Source organism: Sus scrofa, chromosome 1 (assembly GCF_054392235.1).
Source record: "Sus scrofa isolate SSC_HxYL_T2T_F1_AM1 chromosome 1, Sscrofa_HxYL_maternal_Yorkshire_Landrace_v2.0, whole genome shotgun sequence".
Taxonomy (NCBI): domain Eukaryota; kingdom Metazoa; phylum Chordata; class Mammalia; order Artiodactyla; family Suidae; genus Sus; species Sus scrofa.
The window spans coordinates 8,759,168-8,785,153 of NC_139383.1; the positions used below are offsets into that span (position 1 = coordinate 8,759,168).

Sequence of the window (25,986 nt, forward strand, 5' to 3'; positions counted from 1 at the left end):
AATATTCATGGGCAAGACTCTTTGTGGACACATGGTTTCCTTTTTTATTTTTTTGAGTAAACACCTAGAGTTGGAATTAATTGCTGGGTCATATGGTAAGTGTATGTTTATATGCAGTGAGAAACTAGCAGACGTTTCCAAAGCAGCTAAGGCATCCTGCACAGCCACCAGCAGTGCATGCAAGTGGGCCACAGCTCACCCACATCTGGTGTGGTCAGATCTTTTTATTTCAGCTACTCTAGTAGGTGTGCAGTGGCAGGACACTGTGCTTTTAATTTTCATTTCCCCTACAGCTAATAAGCTGAGCCTCGCTTCACATGCTTGTCAGTCATGTACATGTCATCTTTTTGGACATGTCTGTTCACATTCCTTGTCATATATTTCTATTTGTGTATGCATTCATGTTCACCTATTCATTATATACATACATATATATGTAAATACACACATACATACACATAAATATACACACATATATATGAGTTTTTGATCTTCTTGCTGTGTTGTAAAAATTCCAGACTGAATCCTTTATCAAAATATGTACTGCAGGAGTTTCAATAGTGTGCAGTGGGTTAGGAATCCAACTGTGGGAGTTTCCGCTGTGGTGGGACAGGTGGGCAGCATCCCTGCAGCGCCAGGACACAGGTTCAGTCCCCAGCCTGGCACAGTGGGTTAAAGGATCCAGTGTTGCTGCAGCTGCGGCATCAGTGGCAACTATGGCTAAGATCTGATCTCTGTCCTAGAAACTCCATATGCCATGGTGTAGCCAAAAAAGAAGAAAAAAAGAATCCTACTATAGCAACTCAGGTTTCTGTGGAGGTGAAACTGGCGTGATCCCCAGTCCAGTGCAATGGATTAAAGGATCCGGCATTCTTGCTGCTAACAGGTTGCAACTGTGGCTCAGATTCAATCCCTGGCTCAGGAACTTTCGTTACGCCATGTGTGTGGCCATTAAAAAAAAAAAAAAAAAAAAAAAAAAGAATATGTGCTGTAAATAACTTCTCCCACTCTATGGCTTGCCTTTTCATTTTCTTATTTTCTTTTTCCTTTTTTCTTTCTTTCTTTCTTTTCCTTTTTTGGCCACCCCATGGCATAGGAGCTCCCGAGCCAGGTATCTCATCCATGCCACAAATGTAACCTACACTGCAGCTATGGCCATGCCAGATCCTTAACCCACTGTGCTGGGCTAGGGATTGAACCTGTGTCATGACGCTGCAGAAATGCCACCAGTCATGTTGTGCCACATCGGGAACTCCCCTTTCCATTTTCTTAATTATATCTTTCGAAAAGTAAAGGTTTTAAATTTTGATGAGGTCCAATATCAAGCTTTTTCTGTTATGCTTCATGTTTCTTGCAACCAATCCAAGAAATCTTTACTTAACCCAAAGTTGCAGGTTTCCAGAAGTTTATAGCTTTTACATTTATGTCTACAGTTCATTTAGAGTTAATTTTTGTACAAGGTGAAGTAACAATCAAGGTTCTAATTCTAATTTAAAAATTTTAAATACAGATATTCAGTTGATTCTGTACCATTGGTCAAAAAGACTGTCACTGGATGTTAACTAGACTTATTGTGGTGATCATTTCCCAAGAGATGCAAATACTGAATCGTCACGCTCTACACCCGAAACCAGTATATGTTACACGTCAATTATATCTCAATGTTTAAAAAAGATAATTGTTCCCCTCCTTGAATCACCAAGATACCTTGTACTTACCTTTGATTACCTTGCAATCTCTACCTTATCTATAGTTATGCTCATACTATGATTTTAGGTTTCATCTCTCTTCCCTTAATCCGTCTTGCCAGCAGTTTGTCCATTTTGCTAATGGGCTTCCAAAGAACACACTTTTGAATTTGCTGACCTCCTCTATTATAACATTTTTTTCTATTGCATTTATTTCCACTTTTATTTTGTTTCTTTCACCTTTTATTGGATTTACTCTGTTATTCATTTGATCATAGTTTTGTTCCTTTTTAATATACATAATTAAGGATACGTATTTCTCTCCTATACTACTTTAATCATATCTCACACATTTTGATGTGCAATGATTTCATTACCTTTAAGAGCTAAGATTTTATAAATGTCCATTAAAGCTATTTAATTCATGAACTATTTAACAGTGCACTGAAAAATGGGAGTTCCCTTCATGGCTCAGTGGAAACGAATCTGACTAGCATCCATGAGGACGCAGGTTCGATCTCTGGCCTCTCTCAGTGGGTTAAGGATCCGGCATTGCCATGAGATGTGCTCTAGGTCGCAGATGGAGCTCAGATCTGGCATTGCTGTGGCTGTGGTATAGGCCAGTGGCTACAGCTCTGATTCGACCTCTAGCCAGGGAACCTCCATATGCCATGGATGTGGCCCTAAAAAGACCAAAAAAAAAAAAAAAAAAAAAAAAGGCACTGAAAAATGACCAAATATGTGGAAATTTCTTAAATTTATCTTTTCGTTATTCACCTCTAACCCATTCAGTAACCCTGGACTGTAATCATGACACCTACCAATGGAAATTTGTTTAAAGTTTTATTAGTGCCCTAAAACACAAATCAGCAGACCATGGCTGGCGGGCCAACTCTGTCCTGCTACCTTTTTTTGTAGAGTCCACAAACTATACATGGTTTTAAATGGTTAGTCTACAAACTAAGAATGGTTTAGTAAGTGATTAGGAAAAAAAAGAATAATATTTTTATATACAAAATTATATAAAACTAAAATTTTAGTGTCCATAAAGTTTTTAATTTTATCAATAAAAAGTTTTCAGGACATTTCTTTCTTTTTTTTCCCTTTTTTTTCTAGGGCTGCACCCATGGCATACAGAAGTTCCCAGGCTAGGGGTACAATAGGAGCTGCACCTGCCAGCCTACCCCAGAGCCACAGCAACGCCAGATCCGAACCTTGTCTGCAACCTATGCCACAGCTCACAGCAATGCTGGGTCCTCAATCCACTGAGGGAGGCCAGGGCTCAAACCTGAGTTCTCATGGATGCTAGTTGGGTTCACTACCACTGAGCCATGACAGGAACTCCCTGGAAATTTCTTTTCTTTCTTATTATACTTACATAGTATTTTCCATTTCAACTCCTAGTCCATAAAGCCTAAAATATGTACAATCTGCCCGTTCAAAGAAAAAGTCTGTGAATCCTTTGAACATGATAAATTTTTGTAAACATTCGGTGTGTCTGAGAAAAGTACATGTTCTCTCATCAGTGGACTCAGAGACTATAAATGTCCATTAGGTCAAGCCTGTGAGCTGCGTGGCTCAGACCTTCGGTACCTGAGGGCACAGACAGGTGAGGCAGCTCAACAGTTGCTCTGAGGTTGCTGAAAAAAGGTGTCTGCTTAGGTAAACTCAGAGCCATGGTTTCACTGACCCTATGTTTCCACCCATTAGATTACCTAGTTTTCCTCAAGAACTTAAAAGATTGTTTTTGAGTTCCTCTTGCGGCTCAGTGGTAACAACCCCGATTAGTATCCATGAGGATGCAGGTTCTATCCCTGGCCCTTCTCAGTAGGTTAAGGATATGGCATTGCTGTGAGCTGCAGTGTAGGTGGTGGCTTGGTTCTGGCATTGCTGTGGTGTAGGCTGGCAGCTGCAGCTCTGATTCGACCCTTAGCCTGGGAACCTCCATATGCTGAAGGTGAGCCCCCCAAAAAAAACCTTTTTTACACACAGTACATTAATTCTGCAATAAAATTTGAAAGCCCTTTCCTTTTGCAGAGACAACACGACTTATTTACCTGTGCTTTAGCTCATCTTTGTACTAAAGGCAAAACATCTTCCTAGAGGGCTAAAACATATAGCCAGTGACAAGAGGCTCCTCTGAAATAGCTCCAATCTTACAGTCACAAAAAATGCTAACACAGGATGTCTACAGGAACCAACTGGGTTTGCTAAATTAGGTCAGCATAGAGTGATTAAGAATCTATCAAAACTAGAAGAACCAAACCAATGGAACTGAGTCCCAAGTGCTGCAAAGGAAAGAAGGAGAAAGCCCTCCCCGGCCCCTGCCCGCCGCGCGGTGCACCCTCCGCGTGAGTAACCACAGCTAAGGAGCAGCTGCACCGCCAGCCCTGGTGACTGATATGATCAAACAACGTGGGCGCTGTCCCAGCTCATTTCTGAAATAAAGGACTCATAATCATTTCCTGAAAAAGAGACTGTAAAGCTTTTCTCAGCTTCTGTCAAATGTTTATTACGTCATGACAATGAAAGGCATGCTGCATAACAAAGATCACCTGTTATGTCATCCAAAAGGCACTGTTTCTCTGAGCACATTTCAGGGATGCGCCTCCTCCGGGCACAGACCTGTCCCTCCTCCTACCACACACAGCTTCAGGTGCTCAGCCCCACGGCCCCTCCACCAGTGAGTCAGCCGCACCCATGCCTGATGCTTTTCCTAGACAAGATGCAACCCAAGACAATTAAAAGCAACCAAACCTCCCCCCAGATGCAAGTGTTTAGTAATGACAATTGCTCAACGGGTTCTGAGGTTTGCAGAATCTGAGCTCCAAACAGCAAAATTCCACCACAGGATAAGGTGATCCCTTTGGTTGAACCTGGCAGGCACAGGCTTTTGAGAGACTCTAGGTGCTTCCAAATGTTCTGTGGGCCACACAAGCTCATTCACCTCCAGGGGCGAATAAGTCCTCTCTTGTTTCTAATGTGCTTTTTTGTTTGTTTGCATCAAACTCTCAATGCAGAGAAAGGCTGAGGGGCGTGGGGCTGGCAGGCAACTCGCTACGGGCCATGCAGCCTGAGCGCCACGGAATGACTGCGAGAACATGCCTTCCTGCTCACAGACAAACCCTTTACTGTCTGGGAACTAGCACAGTTTTGGACTCAAACCTGGGTTCAAATTCTGGTCTTACAACCCATGAACTAACTGCCCTGGGAGTCATTCGACCTCTCTGACCTGGGTTTTTTCTCCCATCAACTGATAGTAACAGCATCTTCTCAGCAGAGTTGCCCTGAGAGGTCACACAAGGACACGGCCAGCACTCAGTGTCCCCCTCACTTTCTCCAAGTAGCAGCACTTAAAAGACGTCTTGCCACTGGAGTCTGAAGACATGTCCCACCTTATCACTGGACCTTTCTAGGGGAAAGAGCTCCCACTTTGGTGGATGGGAGAAGAGCACTTTAGGGACCCTTATGGGCAAGTTCAGAGAAGCCTGCACTTCACAGAACCTGAAGTTTTGCTTGCCTGGAGGCCTGATGCTGGTCTTTGGTGATGACATTACAGCTGTGATTTAAGGGCAGGTATGCCCTGATCAGGGGCTAAGGGTGCTGGCACCTCCTCGTACTGCAGGCACCGTCACAACCTGTGGTGACAGCCAGCACTTGCAGACAGTGTCTTGGCATTTTCCATATTTAATCTTATTTAATCCTTCTCCTGATCTCTGGAGGCGGATACCATTAAATCCCCACACGTACAGATGACGGAGCTGAGACACAAAAGCTAAGTATCTCCTGGTAAGGGACTGAGATGCCCTAAATTGTGTGGTGCTCTAAATTACAGCATCCACCTTCCAGGTGCTGTGAACTTTACTTTTCTGTGGTTTTTGGGGGGTGGGGGGGGCACAGGCAGCATGTGGGAGTTCCTGGGCAAGAGATCAAACCCACACCACAGCAGCGACCCATGCCACGGCAGTGACAACACTGGATCCTTAACCTTCCAAGCCACAAGGGAACTCCCACTGATGCCATGAGCTTCTCGTGGTCTCAGAGATTTCCACTCTGGGCCCTATTTCAAGAAGGTTGGTTAGAGTCACAGGGGAGGCACAGAGGGAGCTGATGAGACCTTTTCAGAGTCAGTCAAAATGATTACAGTTACCCTGCCTGAGAGACCAACTCAAAAAAGGAACGGTCTGCTTTCCCAGAGGTCGGGCTGCCTTCTGTGATGACACCCTACAAAGTTCCTGTGCCCAACAGCAACTGCTAATAATAGCCTCATTCCCTGCAATTTTATGTCACTTCACGGGTCTGCATCTTTCAAAATCCACAAGCTAGAGGCTTATTTAAGCAACAGATGTGGGGACTGGGGGAGAATTCATCTCTTTAGAAAAGTACAGCAAGGCAGCTGCAGGGAAACCAGCCCTGGATGGTCAAGCGGCCTGAGAAAGCCTCATCAGTAAAGGTCCCTTGAGGACTCCGGTCTGCCAACCCTCAGGATGGGACGCGTGTCCTTAACCAGAAGACAAGGGGACCCACGTGGCCGTGCTCGCGTGGCGGGCAAGCCAGAGCTGTACCATCAGCTACGAGAGTCCATGAGCAGTTTTTAAAATAGCCCAGCTCTGCAGGGTGTCCCTGGAGCAGAGACAAACTGGTCCCAGAAAGGAAGGGCCAAGGGAGGACAACAGGTGGCCACTCTAACTGAAACCTGACAAAAGCCAGTGTTAAAACCTCGGCCTGGGGAGGAGCCTGAGAAGAGCTGTGTGGTGCTCCCGGGGAGGGCAGTGACAATGACAACTCGGGAAACACCTTCCACCTGGCAGCGAAGAAATGACACGCCTGAAGCACTTCAGAGGATCCGAATTTAACATGTAGTCACATGCTGAGTGGTAAGAACGATTTCACAGATTTAATTAAAGCCTAAAACTCGGAGAGTTCTCACAACAGCTGCAGAGGGATGAGGAGGAGGAGTGTCCCCCTCTCTTGATCCAGCAAGACACTCGATCGGGACAGAGGCAGGTTCGGGTGGCATCCCCACGCCCTCCGCCACTCACCTGGGCCCCGCGGTCATTGACCAACTCCACGGACCACCGCCCTTCGTACTGGATCCACACGAATATCCCACCATCCGCGTCGCACGTGGCCAGCTTCTGGTAGGGCTCGTTCCACCTCACCAGCACCACCTAGGGGACAACCGAGAAGACATTTACCCCGGGAAGGAGCCAGGGGCCGGGGCGGGACCAGGACTTGAGGCTGTCGTGACTCTGAGCTACAGAGAACGCATGCTCCAGGGGATGACTGAGGAGAAGGGCAGATCAGGGCAGGGGGTGGGGGGAGGACACGCGGCAGTGTCCCAGGGAACCAGGCCTATGTGACATGGCTTCTGAACAAACAGCAGATACCTGAGCAAAGCATGAATGCCAGCAGGAAAAGGCCCATCCCCATGCCAAGGGAAGCGGGCCCAGGGCCCACATGTACCCGCCCCGCCTCCTGCAGCACAAGGACCACTCACCTGCTGGGCCTGTGTGGAGGGAAAACAATGTCCTCAAAATCGACTGTGTGTTTCAATTAAGGTTTTATTTACTTGGGACATAAAGAAGGGGGGGTGCTATTTCATTTCATTTTCTCCCATAGTAACATTCCATGTATCTTTTCCAGACAGCCTTATTTCCAAACAGTTCAGCATATAAACATGCCAATTTGGAAAAAAATAAACAGTTGAAATATCTAAGTTGTTCAGGATTCATCACATTGGAAATATGAGGAAATTATAAACTTCAAAACTGATGAGTATGAGTTCCCGCTGTGATGCAGTGGAAACAGATCCGACTAGGAACCATGAGGTTGTAGGTGTGATCCCTGGCCTCACTCAGTGGGTTAAGGATCCAGCGTTGCCGTGAGCTGTGGTGAAGGTTGCACACGGGGCTCTCATCCAGCATTGCTGTGGCTGTGGCGTAGGCCGGCAGCTGTAGCTCGGATTGGACCCCTAGCCTGGGAACCTCCATATGTAGGTGCGGCCTGCCAAAAAAAAAAAAAAGATGCGTACAAGAGCTTAATTTTAACTTTTGAAAAACTCTGCACCTGGACAGCTCACTTCCATCTTTCTCGAGGCTCACTCCCTCATCTGGACTCGGGGAGGAGGTGGTAGGCAGGGTCGGGAGAGGCCAGAGGCAGCCCTCAGTGAGCCCAGCAAAACCGAAAGGACACAGGGCTGTGAAGCGGTCCAGGAGCACAGAACCGGCACCTGCGTTCACTATGGGAACGTTGCCAGATGTCACGCTGGGGACCATGACGAATTCACTCACTCAGCTCCTGTTTGCTGGTCCACGCTGTGCGCTGCCACGTGACCAACGCAGAGTTTGGAGGAAGCTGGGCCTGTCCTCCAGAAGTTCAGAGTCCGGCTGGGAGCCAGGACGCCCATGGGCACGCAGTCACACACTGAGGTGTGTCAGTCAAGCCAGGCCCGTTACTCATCAGCACAAGTGTGCCTGCTCCTCCTGCGAGCGAATCCCATCTTCTTCCAGGACCTCGGGCCTAAGAAACTAACGACCCTCATGAATATGCGGCACCAGCACAAACTGCCTCCGAATCCCACTTGTGCTCTAAAATGCAGAGGGTGAGCGAGGCCGAGGACTGACTGTCAAGGACCCTCAAAATGCACAGACCCCCTCAGACCCACCTGTATCCAATCACAGACCACTGCGGAAGCCCTATCCCGCCTCAAAGCTGGACATGGGCACCTGATTTCAGGGCTTTAAGTGTATTTCCAGGGCACCAGAGGGCTAGGAGAGGCCCCCAGCCCTTGTCCACCACACCTGGTGGTATCAGCATTTGTTGCAAGATGCAGAATAAAATCCCTAAGTTGTCCAAGAGGAAATCACTGCCCACCTAAAATGTATGGATAATGTAGCTCTTTTATAAAACTCTGCAAAAATCAAAGGAGCTATAAGACTACATTTTTTTGTTGTTTTTTTTTCTTTTTTCTTTTTTTTCTTTTTCTTTGCTTTTTAGGGCCACACCTACAGCATATGAAGTTCCCAGGCTAGGGGTCAAATGGGAGCTACAGCTGCCGGCCTACACCATAGCCACAGCAATGCCAGATCCAAGCCGTGTCTGAGACCTCTACCACAGCTTATGGCAATGCTACTAAGAGAGGGCAGGGACTGAACCCACTTCCTCAGGAATACTAGTTGGGTTCCTTACCACTGAGCCGCAATGGGAACTCCCTGGCCACAATCTTTTGAGACCGGGCAATCACCAGTCAAATCTCACCCAGTCAATGGCCCCCAGGCCGAAGGGATGCAAGCTCCAGGGCTGTGGACACTGCCGAGTGCTGGCAGCCCCAACCAGCTTAGCCCGTCCACCAGGACCGCCGGCCTCACTCTGGTCACAGCTATGCAAGCACTGCGCTCACACCTCCCTGAAACCATCGGTTTCCGTGCACCCGCCTCCCCACCGAGCCCTGCCGCCCAGGAAAGGGCAAGGGCTCCTCACCCCTGAACACACAGGAAGGCTGAACGCACGGCGCCAAAGAGCAGCGTTTAAGCTATGCTCCTCATTCACAGTTATGTCCTTGAACGGTTACCGAAAACCACTTCAAGTAGGTGATTTTCAACTCCCAAAGGCCTTTTAGACTGACTGCCCATTACAGACTTTCAGGTAGTGAGGACAGAAGCTAAGACGTCTCTGTCGCTGTGGGGTTCAGTCCACTAACTGCATAAGATCCTGCTCTCTAAGCACAGAGTTGTGAACATACACAACGGCGGCCTCAACACGGGTGGGGGTTGGGACGGGCACAAGTCCAGATTCCTTTTAAGCCTAGTTTTTAAAATTCTATATTTAAACTACTGATCTAGTTTTTCAATAGCAAAAATTAACACAACAAAAGTCTTTAAATGTACTGAATGTGTCATAAAATTTAGAATTTCCAAGTAGCCAACGAAAGGCAACTTTAGAAACTTCTTGCAGCCCCATCGATGACTGGCCTGAGCAGCGGACCCCACAGGGCCCCCAAAGACACCTTCGGCAGCCCAGCCCTCAAAGTGGTGTCCTTCAGAGCAGCTACAAGAGGCCGGGTGTGACAAGTAAGAATGTGACATTCACAACTGATCGGTTTTTAAATTATCTTCTAAGTTACACAGGGTGAACATTCATCTGCTGCGACCTTCCTTATAAAATAGTATTTGATAGCGAGGAGTCTTATTTCAGAGAGTGGATGTCAGTCACATTCTCCAGGCTTTCGCCTTTTTGCTTCGATGTTCACTGTCGTGCCTGGGTGCGTATTTCATTAATTACAAAACTGCTCTTCACGGAAGCGGCCCGCACAGTCACAGCACGACACAAACACGGAAGAGCAGAGGCCAAATATATTTTAAGGTTATTTCCACCGTTAAAAATGTCTTAGTCTTAAGACAACACAGTCGCCGTTGTTGGATAAACACAAGGGGCACAGACTCGATTTCATCCTCCGTCGTTGCACAGGACTGAGCCCCTCACACATCTCGTTGCCACGAGTAGGATCGCTATCAACGAATGGAGGTGGGTCGCTCCCCTAAATGAGAGAGAGAAACCTTCCCAGTGAGTCTGGGTTTAAAACCAAAGTTAACCCGCACGGCTGCTTCCCTGCGAAGTCTGCCCGTTTCCTCGCTCAGCGGCGGTTCGGCGCTGCCTGTCTTCTCTCCGCCCGGGCAGCTGGCCTCCTGTCCGCCTGGCAGTGGGAGGGCAACTACCGGAGCGCCGAGGAGGTGGCAGCCGGGTTGGCTGGGTCCCCCGTCACCCTGACTGCATGGCAGCGGGGCGCTGAGCCACTGCCCGGGCGCCCTAAGGCACAGCTTTCCTTCCCTCTCAGAAAGAGGAGAACGAGGCTCCCACGGCGGGCGCAGAACTGTGCATCCAGCGCGTGAGTGGACGTGCGTGTTCTGCCACTAAAAAGAAGCCAAGCCCAGTTCTGACATATGTCCTGATTCTTCCCTCAAGTGCCGGCCTGCCACCCTCTCCAATACAAGACTTGTATCATTTCACAGTTATTCTTTTCCATAAACACTCACTGAGGAATATTAAAGGTAGAGAAACGAACACTAAAAATAGAGCACATCACAGCCCGTGTCTGCTGAACGCGGGTCTGGGCTGTACCTTCCTGTGCTCAGTCGCTGCAGCTCCTGCACTGAGATCTACCTTCAGGAAGAACACAATAGGAGTGCCAGCTGATCCGTCCCAAGGTTATTCATCTTTTGAGGCAGGAACTATTCAAATAGTGCAATTCCTATTTTACAGAAATAGACAGGAAACTGCCGCAGTGAATAACCAGGATCACCAGTGTTCAGAAACATCTCCCTCAACCCTCAAAGAATGTGATCTGAAAGAATGTGAAACACAAAGGACTCAGGTAAGAAAACCCTCTAAATGCCTATTACCCCTCGGTTCTCCTTTTCTGCAATTTATTAAGTGAAACAGCAAGAACTTCAATTGTACAAGAAAAACAAAAGTGCCAACCTCATTTTAGATACATTTTGTCTTTTTTTTTTTTTTTTTTTTTTTTGTCTTTTTGCCTTTTGTAGGGCCACTCCCGAGGTATATGGAGGTTCCCAGGCTAGGAGTCTAATCAGAGCTGTAGCCACCGGCCTGCACCACAGCCACAGCAACGCTGGATCCTTAACCCACTGAGCAAGGGCAGGGATCGAACCCGCAGCCTCATGGTTCCTAGTTGGATTCGCTAACCACTGAGCCACGATGGGAACTCCATTTTGTCATTTTTAAACAAAGAACCCAAAGCATCTTGAAATAGAGGCTGGAAGAAGTTGACCATGAACCAGCCCGGCCGCTCACCAGCTGCATGGCCTCAGACACCCTGCCGACCCTCGACGCTCGTGGGCCCCTTTCCTCGCCTACAGCAAGGATAACAGAGGCAATCCTTCTAGAGCTGTCGTGAAAAGTATGATGAGAAAGGACCTTAGAACAGTGAGTGCCAGGCACACAGCAAACGTTCACTTGGCAGCGCTCTGCGTTGCTAACTTTGTGAGCTAAAACTTAGAGAACATCAAGACTATTTGGGGAACAGGGTAGAAAGCCCAGAATTCAACCCACGCACCTACAGCCAACTGATCTATGACAAAGGAGGCAAGAATACACAATGGAGAAAAGACAGCTTGTTCAATAAGTGGTGCTGGGAAAACTAGACGGCCACATGGAAAAGAATGAAATGAGAACATTCCCTCACACCATACACAAAAATAAACTCGAAATGGATTAAAGACATAGATATAAGACCAGACACTATCAAACTCTTAGAGGAAAACATAGGCCAAAACACTCTCTGACATAAACGACAGCAACATCTTCTCAGATCCACCTCTTAGAGGAATGACAATAAAAACAAAAATTAACAAATGGGACTTAAGGAAACTTCAAAGTTTCTGCACAGCAAAGGAAACCCTAAACAAAACGAAAAGACACCCCACAGAATGGGAGAAACTCTTTGCAAATGGATCGACTGACAAGGGATTCATCTCCAAACTTCATAAACACCTCCTACCGCTCAATACCAGAAAAACAAATGGCCCCATCGAAAAATGGGCAGAAGATTTAAACAGACAATTCTCCAAAGAAAACATACGGATGGCCAAAAAGCACATGAAAAGATGTTCAACATCACTATTAGAGAAATGCAAATCAAAACCATGATGAGGTACCACCTTACACCAACCAGAACGGCCATCACCCAAAAGTCTACAAATAAGAAGTGCTGGAGAGGGTGTGGAGAAAAAGGAACCCTGTTACACTCTTGCTGGGATTGTGAATTGGTGCAACCACCGTGGAAAGCAGTATGGAGATTCCTCAGAAAACTGAAAATAGAACTACCATTTGATCCAGCAGTCCCACTCCTGGGCATCTATCCAGAGGAAACCATGACTCGCAAAGACACATGCACTCCAATGTTCACTGCAGCACTATTTGCAATAGCCCAGATGTGGAAACAACCTAAATGTCCATCGACAGAGGAGTGGATCCAGAAGATGTGGTACATACACACAATGGAATATTACTCAGCCATTAAGAGGAAAGAAATAATGGCATTTTTAGCAACATGGATGAACCTAGAAATTATCATGCTAAGGTGAAGTCAGCCATACAAGGAGACACCATTATCAAATGCTTTCACTGACATGTGGAATCTGAAAAAAGGACAGAGTGAACTTCTTTGCAGAACAGATACTGACTCACAGACTTTGAAAAACTTATGGTTTCCAAAGGAGACAGTTCGGGGGGTGGGGGGATGCGCTGGGGGTGTGGGATGGAAATTCTATAGAATTAGATTGTGATGATCATTGTGCAACCATAAATGTAATAAACTCATTGAGTAATAAAAAAAAAAATAATAAGGACTATTTGGGCATACGATTGACCTGTATGGTTTCTCTTCTTTATCGTATTTCACTTTTTTCCAGTTGCACCCGAGCACGTGAAGCTCCCAGGCCCGGAACTGAACCCAAGCCACAGCACTGACAATGCTGGATCCTTAGCCTCTAGGCCACCAGGGAACTCCTGGTTTCTCTTATTTAACATAAGCTCATAGGTTTGAAAGATGGTCCCTCTTTCCAAACCCACCTCCTCCCAATTGTACTCCCCGCCCAACTTACAGCTTAAAATCACCACCACCCACGTGTCCTGCCACCTCTGGCTGAGCATAAAGTTCTGTCCTTGTGGCCTGGTGATGAAGCTTTCCCCGCCAGCCCCTACACCCCAACCCCTGCCAGTTACCACGATCCCCTCTGCACGGTTTTGGCACACACACGAGGCTCTGGTTCTCACCAGCCTGATGATTTCTCAGCCTCTGTGTTCCCGCAGCCCGGCACTTCCCCAAGCACACAGCAGCACTCCACAAATCCTTCTAAATCAAATACTCCTGAGGATGACTGACCGTATTTCTTTAGAGTTTTATACTATTCTAACAGTAAGATGTAAAAACCGATCCAAGTGAGATTGTGGGGGTGGGCAACCGTTTTATTTGAGACAAAACTGACATACCATTCAACCCACATAAACCATAAAAGTCATTGGCTTTGTAAGTTTATAGAGCTGGGCAACCATCACAGTAAATCTTAGAACATCTTCATCAGGACCCCAATACGCCCTCCAGCCCTAGAAAATCACTCATCTTTTGCCTCTTCAGATTTGCCTCTTCCGGACATTTCATATAAATGAAATCATACGGCATGTGGCCTTCCGTGCCTGGCTTCCTTCACTCAGCATGTGTTCAAGGTTTATGCATCTGCTACAGTGTGTGCCAGCACTTACTCCTTTCCACGGCCCAACAATGCGCCACCATGGACACGTCACACTTTGTTTAGCTGATAAACATTGGGGCTGTTCCCATCTTTTGGCTACTATGAGTAATACTACTATGAACACTTGTCGGTTTTTTTTTTTTTTGGTTCTTAAGGCCTCATGAGCAGCATATGGAAGTTCCCAGGCTAGGGGTTGAATCAGAGCTGCAGCTTCCAGCCACAGCCACAGCCACACAAGATCCAAGCCACGTCTGCAACCAACACCACAGCCCATGGCAATGCTGGATCCCCAACCCACTCAGCGAGGCCAGGGATTGAACCCGAATCCTCATGGATACTAGTCGGATTCGTTTCTGCTGCGCTACAACAGGAACTCCCGAACATTTGTGTATAAATCTCTGTATGGACACATGTTTTTATTTTCTTGGGTATATGCCTAGGAGGGAAGTTGCTGAGTCAAATGATAATTCTATGTTTAACTTTTTGAGGAACTGCCAGACTGTCTTTCAAATTGGCTGCACTAATTTACATTCCTAGCAACAATGTATAAGGTTCCAATTTCTTCACACTCTCTCCCACACTTGCTAATAGGACTTCTCCAGATTACATGCATCCTAGTGGATGTAAGGTGGTTTCGATTTGCATTTCCTTGAGGGCTAACGGGGTGCTGAGCATCTTTTCAAGTGCTTATTGGGCATCTGTTTATCTTTTCTGGAGAAATGTCTATTCAAAGTCTTTGCCCCTTTTTAAATTGGATTATCTGTCATATTATTGAGTTGTAAGTTTCTCATCCTAATCTTTCTGAAAACTGACTACATTTGAGGAAAACTTTTAACTTTTATTTGCACATAATCCAACTTGTTTCTCTTGTTTACATGTTCACAGATCAGTCTTCATTCATGCCTTTGATTCAATTTGCTGATAAGAACTCTATGAAGGAAATGGCCCAGAGACAATACAGGGAATCGGAAAGCACGGGTCTACGGTTTGAAGCTAGTGATGTACTATATAAATATTAGCTTTTGGGATTACTGCCAAAGGGTAAACAACTTTTTACATTTCTAAGAAATCTTAAATTTTAGAATTGTTTTAGATTTATAGAAAAATCACAAAGATAGTACAGAGATCTCATTTGCCCCACATTTATTATTAAGATCTTACATTAGTATGTTGTATTGTCACAATTAATAGATCAATATGGGGAGTTTCCATCATGGCTCGGTGGTTAACGAATCCAACTAGGAACCATGAGGTTGCAGGTTTGATCCCTGGCCTCATTCAGTGGGTTAAGGATCTGGCATTGCCGGGAGCTGTGCTGTAGGTTGCAGACGCAGCTCTGATCCTGCGTTGCTGTGGCTGTGGTGTAGGCCAGCGGCTACGGCTCTGATTAGACCCCTAACCTGGGAACCTCCATGTGCCGCAGGTGGGGCCCTAGAAAAGACCAAAAAAAAAAAAAAAAAAGGATCAATATGGGAGTTCCCTGTTAGCTCAGTGGCTTAAGGATCTGGCACTGGCACTGCTGTGGCTCAGGTCACTGCTGTGGTACAGGTTTTCATCCCTGGCCTGGGAACCTCCACTTGCCATGGTTGTGTCACAGCCAAAAAAAAAATAATATGGACATATTATTATTGATCAAAGCCCATACTTGATGCAAATTTCATGGATTTTAACCTAATGTTCTTTTTCTGTTCCAGGATCACATGTCGAATAACACACTCAGTCATCACATTTCCTTAGGCTCCTCTGGACTACACCAGTTTCTGAAACTCTCCTTGTTTTCGGTGACTTCGACAACTTTGAGGAGAATGCATGAGGTACCCGTAACTAGAATCTACCTCATCTTTTCCTCATCGGAGGCTGGACTTAGGCGGTTTGGGAGGCGACCAGAGAGGTGAAGTGCCCTTCGCGTCTCATCACTTGGGTGGCACACACTCTCACCATGAGCTGTCGCTGGTGATATGAACTCAGATCACCTGCTTAAGCAGCCCTTGTTAGATTTCTTCACTGTAAATCCCGGGACTCCTTCTCCCCTCTCTGCACGCTGCACTCTTTGGGAGGATGTGACCATGGGGGGCCCACATTTAAGTGGTGAATTACACTCCATCGCCTTGGGAGGAGCATCTACATAAATTATTACAACTCTTCTGCCCAGGAGATCTGCCTAGTCTCCACGAATTTTACAAGTATGGACACTAATACAATGAACAGATGTTTCTATTTTGGGTTATAATCTAATATTTCTTCATTTAGTTTGCTGCTTAGATTGTTCCAGCTAGGGCCACTGGGAGCTTTTTCACTGGTTCCCTTTGACAACCCCCAACATGGTGCAGGTTTAATTTTATTTTTGAGGACCACCTTATTTTCTGACATTTTAAGATGCTCCAGCCTCATGTGCATTTCCTGCTCCCGTCCTTAAATTAGACATCCAAGTTAAAAGATGAGCCTGGACACACTGTCATCTCAGACAGCAAAGCAGATCTCAAAAGACCTCTAGACCAAATTCGAGAGAGCTCCCACTAACCAAAGATGAAACAGCTTGAGCATCAGAAAGCACAAGGTACTGAGACAAGTACGCTGAAACTCATGTGTGCTAAAAACCATGAGTGCGTGATGACCCTAAAAAATGAAATCCCCACTGTTAACCTTTAGAGAATGATATATGCTCTGAAGGCTGGCAAGCACATTTATCCTACCATTATTTACAAACACTACCCCACAACAAACAAACGGCTGAGGAAGCAAAATTCTTCATTGTTGTATTCCAGTTGGTAAATAAAGAGGAAATGACAAAAGTAGGGTATCACTTTGTAACTGCTAGTGAAATAAACAATGGCTGTAGGTGGAAGCTTGATGTGACAGCAGATGAACGGCTCAGGTGACAACCCCTAACTCACCACTTTTCTAACATCACAAAAACACGAGCATGTACTATAGACCTCATGACAGGAGTGCGTGATACCATCCGTGAAGTAATCCAAAACAGCACCAAAGAAGAAAATCAAACTTAAGTCTCTAGACCTCAAACGACTAGTTAACAAGAAAGAGGAGACAGAAAAATGTACTAAAGAAGACCCTGGGGATGCCATTAGGAAAATCCACCTTTCCTACCTGTAGAACTTCTCCTGTTCTGTGTTTTCCTAAAGCAAGGAAAACAATAAAGAGATGAGGCGCCCATAGATTTTTCAAAAGATTTAAAATGCATTTCAAGCAAATCAATACCTGTGACAGACCTTGTTTGGCTCTCTCAGAACTCAAAAACCAAAACTGCCCAATGTTTCTGAAAAGGTAAAAGACTTGAAAAGGCCCTTCATCAAAGAAGATATACAGATGACAAACATGAAAAGAAGCTCAACTTTATTAGCTATTAAGAAATGCTAACTAGAAGCATAGTAAGACAACTCTACACCTATCAGAAGGACTAAATTTAACTTCCCAGGGTACTCAGCACTTGGATGCTCAAGTCCCAGCTTTTCTTAACCAACCCTTGTACTCCTCTGTCATAAACAAAGGAAGGAGATCACCTGTTCCCCTGGGGTACATTTTCTAAGTATTAACTCAGGTCCAACAGCGTCTTTCAACAGAAAGGCACTGTTGGTAATGGAAAGCCACTTCAGGCTGCTGTTCTTTTTAAAATGTGTATACTTTAAATCGATATGAGGTCATTGGGATACATGTGCAGAGTATTAAGAGCATTCTTTGTGAGGCTTAAAGTGGCTTTAGTTAGTATCCATCCAGTCATAAGATAATGTGCCAGGCAGTGTAGCCCAGAGAAAGAACATACCTGATTTGGGGGCATTGTTTGTGGGGGTGGAATATGTGGAATTCAAAAATGCATATTAAGCATAATTGCAATCTTTGATTTACTTTTTATAAACTTGTTATTAAAGTATAATACACATGCTTTTCTTGATGTTCAGTCATTTCTGTTGAAATTTCACACAATGTTATGGGAGGTTATAAGCGTTTTATCATCAGCTATCATACAGAACCAAACATTTCTTATAAAACATGATTCACATAACAAAAAGCTCAAAACCTGCGTCACATTCATCAATTTCAATTCAAATACTGTATTGCTGTTTCCTTTTACACATATTTGTTTCCCGGCAAACCTGTGATTGTGAAACAATCCCACCGCATAGTAAGTAACATGTAATGGGTTACTTTTCGTATCACTTACTTCCTTATTTTGCAGTAACGTGTTTCCAGTTGGCATGAGAGAAGACTGTGTTGAACAAATGGCCTCGGCGCTTGATTTTAAAAAGGAAGGAGAGGAAAAGAAAGAAAAAGGCAGCAGGTCTACTGTTGGCCCAGCGGGAGGAGCACCTCCACTCTTGGGTTGCTCAGCTTTCTGATCCAGGGCAGCCCCTGCCCAAGGCACAGGCCCAGCCAAGGGGCGGCCAATCTCAGGTCGGAGCTCTGGGTTCAGATGTCACGTGCACCCCGTGCACCCCACTGGGGCCTTCCCACTGTTGAAGGGTTGGTTCCTGAATCAGGAATGGAATTTCCAGGTTTGTAAAGGAATTTTCAGAAAGCAAAGCAAATAAGAGAACTTAGGTGCCAAGAACGGTAAATAAAGCATATTACTTCAAGTATTAAAACAGCAGTATCAAATCAGAAAATAAGGAGTTCCCATTGTGGCTCGGTAGTAACAAACCTGACTAGCGTCCATGAGGACGCAGGTTCAATCCCTGGCCTTGCTCAGTGGGTTAAGGATCCGGCATTGCTGTGCCTGTGGTGTAGGCTGGTGGCTGTGATGTAGGCCAGTAGCTGCAGCTCCGATTCGACCAGTAGCTTGGGAACTTCCATATGCCACAGGTGTGGCCCTAAAAAGACAAAAACAAACAAACAAAAAATTAGAAAATAAAATGTTCTGAATAAAAAGCATTAAGTGCATAAATAATATGCAAAGGTCATTAATTTCTTAAAGTCTATTAGCAAATGATACTTTTTCCCCTTGGATTTAGATTTGATTCTAATGTGGAGGTAACAGGGATCCCAACTCAAATCAAGACTTGCACACGGGAGTTCCCGTCGTGGCACAGTGGTTAACGAATCCGACTAGGAACCATGAGGTTGTGGGTTCGGTCCCTGCCCTTGCTCAGTGGGTTAACGATCCGGCGTTGCCGTGAGCTGTGGTGCAGGTTGCAGACGCGGCTCGGATCCTGCGTTGCTGTGGCTCTGGCGTAGGCCGGTGGCTACAGCTCCGATTCAACCCCTAGCCTGGGAACCTCCATATGCCGCGGGAGCGGCCCAAGAAATAGCAACAACAACAACAACAACAACAAAAGACAAAAGACAAAAGACAAAAAAAAAAAAAAAAGACTTGCACACGGAGCATTAGAGCTATGCAGGGTTAATCCAAGCCAATGAATACATTAGCTTCCACAATGTGGCACATTTTATTTGTTTTTGAATTTCTCAAAATCTCTTTTCAGTCTTGATAATAAAAACAGAAAAGCATAAACGAAATTGCCAACCCGCCATATTCATTCAGGACCTTTGAGAAGGCATCACCCACCTGTTTTTATCGTCATCTATCTTATTATCTAAGCCACTGCAAGGTCACCATATTTATGATTCTTAAACAAGGGAGTCAACTTCCTATGTCTGTGAGGAAATGGACAGACTACAGCAGCAATGGATTCTCAAGAGGGCCTGGTACTGGAGCGGGCATTCCACCGTCACTTTACAGAAGAGGAAACAAGGGTAGCTGAAGTACCCAACTGGCAAGAGGCAGGACAGGGCCAGGAAGCAGGTACGCTCAGTCCTAGTCCAGCATGTTCTCCTACTTACAAAATGCAGTGAGGCCGAGTCATTCATCATCCCGCCTTTGGGGGACACTGATTCACTACGGGAAAGCCATCGTTATCTGTGAAGAACGCTCAGTTTTTTTAAATTGGGAGAGCTGAAATCTCTAGTGTAGAATTTTTGACTATCAGAAATGAGCTATTAAAAATTTTGAGAAAACTAGAAAAATTCTTGGGACAGAACCAGGAGGCATAAGCACGAACTATAAGAAGCCCAAGGTTTGCTGTGAAAGAGAACCTTCTAACAAGGAGCACTGCCTATGAATGGAACAGGCTGTCTTCAAAAGGAACCTGGAACCCTGGAAAGGGTTTTCACTTTTTTGGGGTTTTTTTGGCTTTTTAGGGCTGCACTTGCGGCATACGGAGGTTCCCAGACTAGGGGTCGAATCGGAAGTACAGCCGCCGGCCTACACCACAGCCATAGCAATGCAGGATCTGAGCCTCATCTGCGACCTACATCACAGCTCACGGCAACACCAGATCCTTAACCCAGTGAGCAAGGCCAGGGATCGAACCTGCGTCCTCATGGATGCTAGTCAGATTCATTAACCACTGAGCCACAATGGGAACTCCCTGGAAAGGGTTTTTTAAAAAGAGGCCGGACACCCTATTGCCGGGAGTACCTGGAAGTAACTCATCTAACTGGGGGGTGGGAGTGGGTTCTGGATTAGAACTAGAGGACTCCACATTACCTCCCAGCCAACTCCAAGACGACAAATCAACATTCAATGTAGTCTTGGTATCAATAATGCTATGGCCTCAAATAAAAAAAAAGAAAAGAAAAAAGCTCTCGAGCATCTAATGATAAACCTCCATGAAATTTGCTAAAGGAAAATTTAATTATTAAAGCAGTGAACTTGGCTCTTTGAATTTAAAATTTATATATTAAATATTATAGTGAGTAATCATGTCGACCAGGCATGTACTTTAGTCATTTACATTTAATCTACTAGATGAACTGTCAAGATGTTCCTCTGCAATTCACAAAGCAGTTAACGACAGCAGGATTCTCAGCCTCCCGCTCTTTAAAATCCCTGCCTCTTGGCCCAACACCTTAAGCGTTTGCTAAGGAAACGGCACCATTCCAAACGCACTGTTGTCACCTTTGAACCACAGCCATGTCTGCCAGGCTCCCAACTGGAGACAGAACCTCAGCTCATCCTGGGAAAACCTGATGCTCCACCCAGCCTAAAGGATGTCTTTTTGCCGGGGGCGGGGGGTGGTGGTGGGGGGGGAAGAGCAGGACCAGAACCAGGAAGACTTCCTCACTGACAACACAAACCCCAGTTCCAGTCTGATTCCTAACACCCCCTGTCTCCATTTTGTCTGAACAAGTAAGTTGGCCTAGACCAATTCTAAAGATCCTTCCAGCTCTAGTATTCTGACATATTGGATTCTACTTGGTCAGGTACTATATCCCACAAAACTTAAACATATTTACCACCCAAGGAAAAAAAATCTAGCACATGGATCAAAACATCCCACCTGGTAGGCAGGTGGGAAGGTGATGGGGAGGGAAAGCTGAGTGGTTACGTTATAAAAACCAATTCAGAGTCAGGAGCTCAGTACAGAAGTTTCCTCCTGAGCCTTTGTAATTTTAAAAACATAAAAACTTTTGTAGTTCAAGAGTTACACACAAATTGAGATTCTACACATAGTGATGCTTAATGTCATGTGTCAAATTGACTGGGCCCCTGCGGATTTTGAGGCAATGAATTCCTAATTTGAGTGTGACACTCTGGCCTATTTGCCTAGTGACCCAAAAAGCTGCTGGTTTTGAGTGGAGCCCAGAACAAGATGAGGCTGCCACGTGACCTGCTCTGCTGCCCAGGTCATGTGATCCAGCAGATCCAGCGATGCCTGAAGCATCACTGGCAGAAAAGGCGGCTGTCTGGAGCCTCTGGCAGATGAATCTCAGTGCATCCCCTTAGGGTTTTCCAGCAAAGCCCTGCCATCCTCCCCAGACAGCTACTCCCCCTTCAGAAACAGCTCTTGGCCTGCTACTGGGCCTGAGGACAGACTGAAGGCTTAACCAGGGGCCAGCAAGTCACCGTGTAACCTGAGCTGCCCACCAGGACCTGGGTGTTTCCTGACCCATCAGCCATGAAGTCGGAGGTACACAGCAGTGCTCCATCATTGAAGAGAAGTGCTACCAGCAGGCCGCAAAGGCTCAAGTTACACAAGGAAGTGGCCCAAATGCCTCAGTCCCCACTCCTGCTACCCTGCCCTCTCCCCTCCTCTACGGCCTCAGAGTTGCTCCCATGATGAGCTGCAGAGGAAAGATGACTTGGCCTGGTTCATACATGGCCCCCAAGTGGTCAGAGGCAGCCCCACAGCCCCTCCCTGGACACTCCTGAAGGACAAGGTGACGGAAATCCTCCCAGAGGGCGGAGCCTGGACCAGTGCACCTGGCTGCTCACTTTGCTTGCAAGCAGAAACGGCCTGACCTTGATTACTTGGTCTGCTGGATGGTCAGTCTTCACAAGGAACATGATGCAAAACTGGTGACCAAGACATGTGGCTAGGCCTCCACGGATGGTTAGAAATGTGAAGCTGTGTGTGTCCCATGTGAATACGCCCCATGTGGAGGTTCCTGGGCTAGGGGTGGAATCAGAGCTGTAGCCACCAGTCTACCCCACAGCCACAGCAATATTGGATCCGAGCCACATGTGCGACCTACACCCACAGCCCATGGCAACACCGGATCCTCGACCCACTGAGCGAGGCCAGGGATCGAACCTGCGTCCTATGGTTACTAGTGAGATTCGTTTCTGCTACGCCATGACGGGAACTCCCCAAGACAACTATCTTAACTATTTGGTGCCCGTTCCTTCAGATTCATACTTTCTATTCCCAGTTCAACAGGCCCACGAGACACCACAATCCAAATAAAAGCGTATCAGTCCTGCTCTTTCTAACACCGAAGTTCCTCTCATCACCTCCCAACAACTTCACTTCTTGTCATCAACTCTGCACGCACTAATCTCCTATTTTCAAACAACTTGCCATTTCTGTATTTTGCATTTAATTAAACGAAATCACAGGCTTATGGGCAGAGGCCATCCCCACTTCTCCCTCCTGTCCCCCATCATGGGGCCCTGGCGCTGGGGAAGAGCTGCTCCTTGGTGAGGCTCCCACGAACCAGGCAGACTCCCTTCAGGAGAGTGACAGCAGCCCTCCCTCCAGGGCCCTGCCCTCTGATGGTCACTAGGACCCTCAGAGAGTCTTCCCAAAGGCCTGTCCTCCCGAGGGCTCAGGGCTGCTGGAACTGACAGCGTTTCCAGTGAGATGAGGGAGCAGCCCCGAGGTAGAGCACACCGACTTTCCCAACTGGCAGCAGCACAGGCCCAGGCCACCTGCTGACCACCCACTCAGTCTGGTGGCACAGAGGGCTGGCTTCACGTGCAGGCTGCAGCTGAGCAGGCCTCCCAGGGAAGCTTTCCTGCCCGAGTGCCCAGTGCCCCTGCCCCCATGCCCTTCCCAGTCGCCCTGACACACAGCGAGTTCCCCGCACAGCTATTCCACACTGTGCCATGACCCTCAGCATCTCCAGAGCCTGGCACAGCCCCAATCCCAAGGGTAACAGCCGGCTGTCTGAAAAGAACTGCAGCGGGAAAGTAGAATGAGAGCTCACGGATCGAGTCGCAGACCAGCTTTTTTCTTTTAATCAGTTGGCAGAATAGTGTTGCCCGTGGTGACTGTTTCAAAATTATTTGTATCATAAAGATTGAGTAAAGGATGGATGTCTGCAACAAAACAGAAAAGAAGGTGGTGCAGGTCTTAAAGAAACTCACAGTCATATTAAAGTTAACTGGATTTTCTTCTTACGTTTCAGTTAAAGGGCGGTAGACTAGTATTTTTAAAGTTATTGTTGGAGAATCTGGTTGCATTTTCATTGAAGACGTGGTTCTTAGGATGATAATACCACAGAGAAGGTATGAGTCATCGGTGGGAGGTCAGCTCAGAACCGGGGGACAGACGATGTTTGTGCTTTTGAAGCGCAAAGCAGCACAAGAGAATTCCATTTAACTTGTCTCATAAATCAGGGAGCTTTTTCATATAAGACAACATACATTAAGCTTTTATCTATGGCCTTTCCATGACTTATCTGTAAGTTAGCACTAAGATTCAGGCTCCTAAAAATCAGTCCAGAACACCAACAAGGCTTTTGAGTGATTAATTTCAACCATGTTGAAGTACAGATTGAAGCACTTTTTACAACAGCCAGATGGCCACTCAGAATTATAAAGACATCCTATCCATCTAGAAAAATGAAACAAAAGAAGAGAGTGAGGAGGCGGAGTCTCCACGACCAGGGTGATTCCACTGGACAGCAACAGACAGAAGAGGACAGCACGCGAAGTGAGCTAAGGGAGAGGCCAGGCGCAGGTACGCTACCGACTAGAAAGCTGAGGATCTGCTGATCGCCTGCAAGGCCTCGCCCACACCCTGCACCCACGGCTCATCCTGCCCGGGGCCCCTGCCCGGGGCCCCTGGCGCGCCTCCGAGCGGGAGGGGCCAGCAGAGTTCCAGCTCTGGCACATGCGCCACTGTCTGACATTTTCTGTTTCCCTTTGGATTGTGGTTCACTTTGTCCTTACAACCCACAACACGTGCAGAGGATAAAAGTAAGCAGCACTGCGCATTCCTGGTGGCTCTGTGGGCTAAGGATCCAGCATTGTCACTGCTGTGGCTTGGGTTTGATCCCTGGCCCGGAAATTTCTGTGTGCTGCAGGTGTGGCCAAAAAAAACAAAAGCAGCGCAGGCACACATGCACCATGTTTCATGTGAACAACCGGTCAACCGAGAGGCCTGAGCCCTTCTTTCCTGCCTACTTCCTTTAATACACAGCAGAGAACACCGTGTTGTCCCATCAACGATCCTGTGTTAAGAACTGAAACATCACCATTCTTTTAGGTTATACAATATGCAGAAATACACAAAATAAATACAAATTATGAGGAGGAAAAACCCGGCTGAGTTTCTTAGCAAATTAAATTAGACTCGTTCACACTCTCAAAGGCTAGAAACGAAATTCTGCATTTTACCAAAACTCCCACTAGGATGATTTAAGTCACCGCCAGTAACGCAGCTTCTCACAAGTATGCCTGGGTCACGATGCTGTACAGCAGAAACCGACACAACACTATAAATCAACTATGTGTTCATTTTTAAAAAGTACTGGGTTGGCTAGAGCATAGAATGACTAGGCCGATGACACTGGGCTTACACTCCAATTAAAATGTGTAAGACACAGGGGAGGAGCCTGAGGCCCTTCCTTAATTTACGGAGCATGGGCCCTGCGCCCAACACCATGCTGGAGCCTGAGAGACTGGCTCTTGGCTCACATGTCTGAGGAGCACTCAGGACGAGGCCATGGGCACGTAAGTAACTGGACAAGCAGGGACTCAGAGGGGCCAGAAATACAACAATGAGAGGCAGAGGGACTTGTGGGGAGGCTTCCTTAGCCACAGGACCCTGCAGGAAAAGCATTTTCAGAAGTCCCCAAACACCCAGGGCCAGGGGGCATTTAGCACTCCTTGCTAAAACACTAATTATCCAGAATTCCTTCAACAGGCAAAAGACTTCCCTCTGCCCAGCACTCCTTTTCAGAGGGAAAATTGGGGTGGGCTTTTTAACAGCTGTAAACAAAAAATGGTAATTATATATTCCCTAACATATTTAGCACTTAAGATTTCCCCTTCAAAGTATTTCTTTGTGTTTAATTTTCTGTGTATAATGTAACGCTGGCTTTCAATCAATAACCTGAATTACCTGAAACGTACACTGAATTCTTTCTAAACCTAAATTCTGCTTTAGCAGCTCTATATTTGCATTCAGGTCTATGTTCCTATTTATTAAGGCTCAACTTTTTTTCCATCTTGCTGAAGGACCCATTATTCTGCACATTTCTGGAGCCTGCTGGTAGATGCAAACATAACATTCTTGTGAAGAGAACTATCAAAGCCGACTTAAATGGTCAGAGAACTCAGCCACCTCTAAAGTGTAAAAACATGAGTCAATTCCATTCTATCCTGGGTACTCCTAAGCAAAAATAACGGGACTCAGCTTGCCAGCCTCTGGGTGAGTGCCACAGCCTCCCCTGAGCCTCAGTTTGCTCTGTGAACAGATTATCGGCGTCTGACAGGACTGCTCCCAGAGTAAACTGGAGAGAATAACAATTAGCACCCCTTCTGACCATCGGCTGGCCCCTCC

At 46.4% G+C, this 25,986-nt stretch overlaps 1 protein-coding gene and 1 long non-coding RNA gene across 3 annotated transcripts in view; both read right to left on the reverse strand.

Annotated features, from left to right (window-relative positions):
* The window catches only part of TULP4 (TUB like protein 4), a 236,896-nt gene that overhangs the window by 77,894 nt on the left and 133,016 nt on the right, over positions 1-25,986 (reverse strand). For both annotated transcript variants that reach the window (XM_085022442.1, XM_085022441.1), the window contains one exon: positions 6,731-6,859. Coding sequence is in view for 1 of the 2 variants with exons in the window: in XM_085022441.1 (XP_084878567.1) it covers positions 6,731-6,859 (129 nt within the window). In the remaining variant the exon portion in view is untranslated. The remainder of the gene's footprint in view (positions 1-6,730; positions 6,860-25,986) is intronic.
* Positions 1,281-6,408, reverse strand: LOC146405914 (uncharacterized). Its single transcript, XR_014843992.1, has 2 exons — positions 3,008-6,408; positions 1,281-2,178 (listed from the first exon to the last, which is right to left on the reverse strand). It is a non-coding gene; the product is annotated as an uncharacterized LOC146405914 (long non-coding RNA).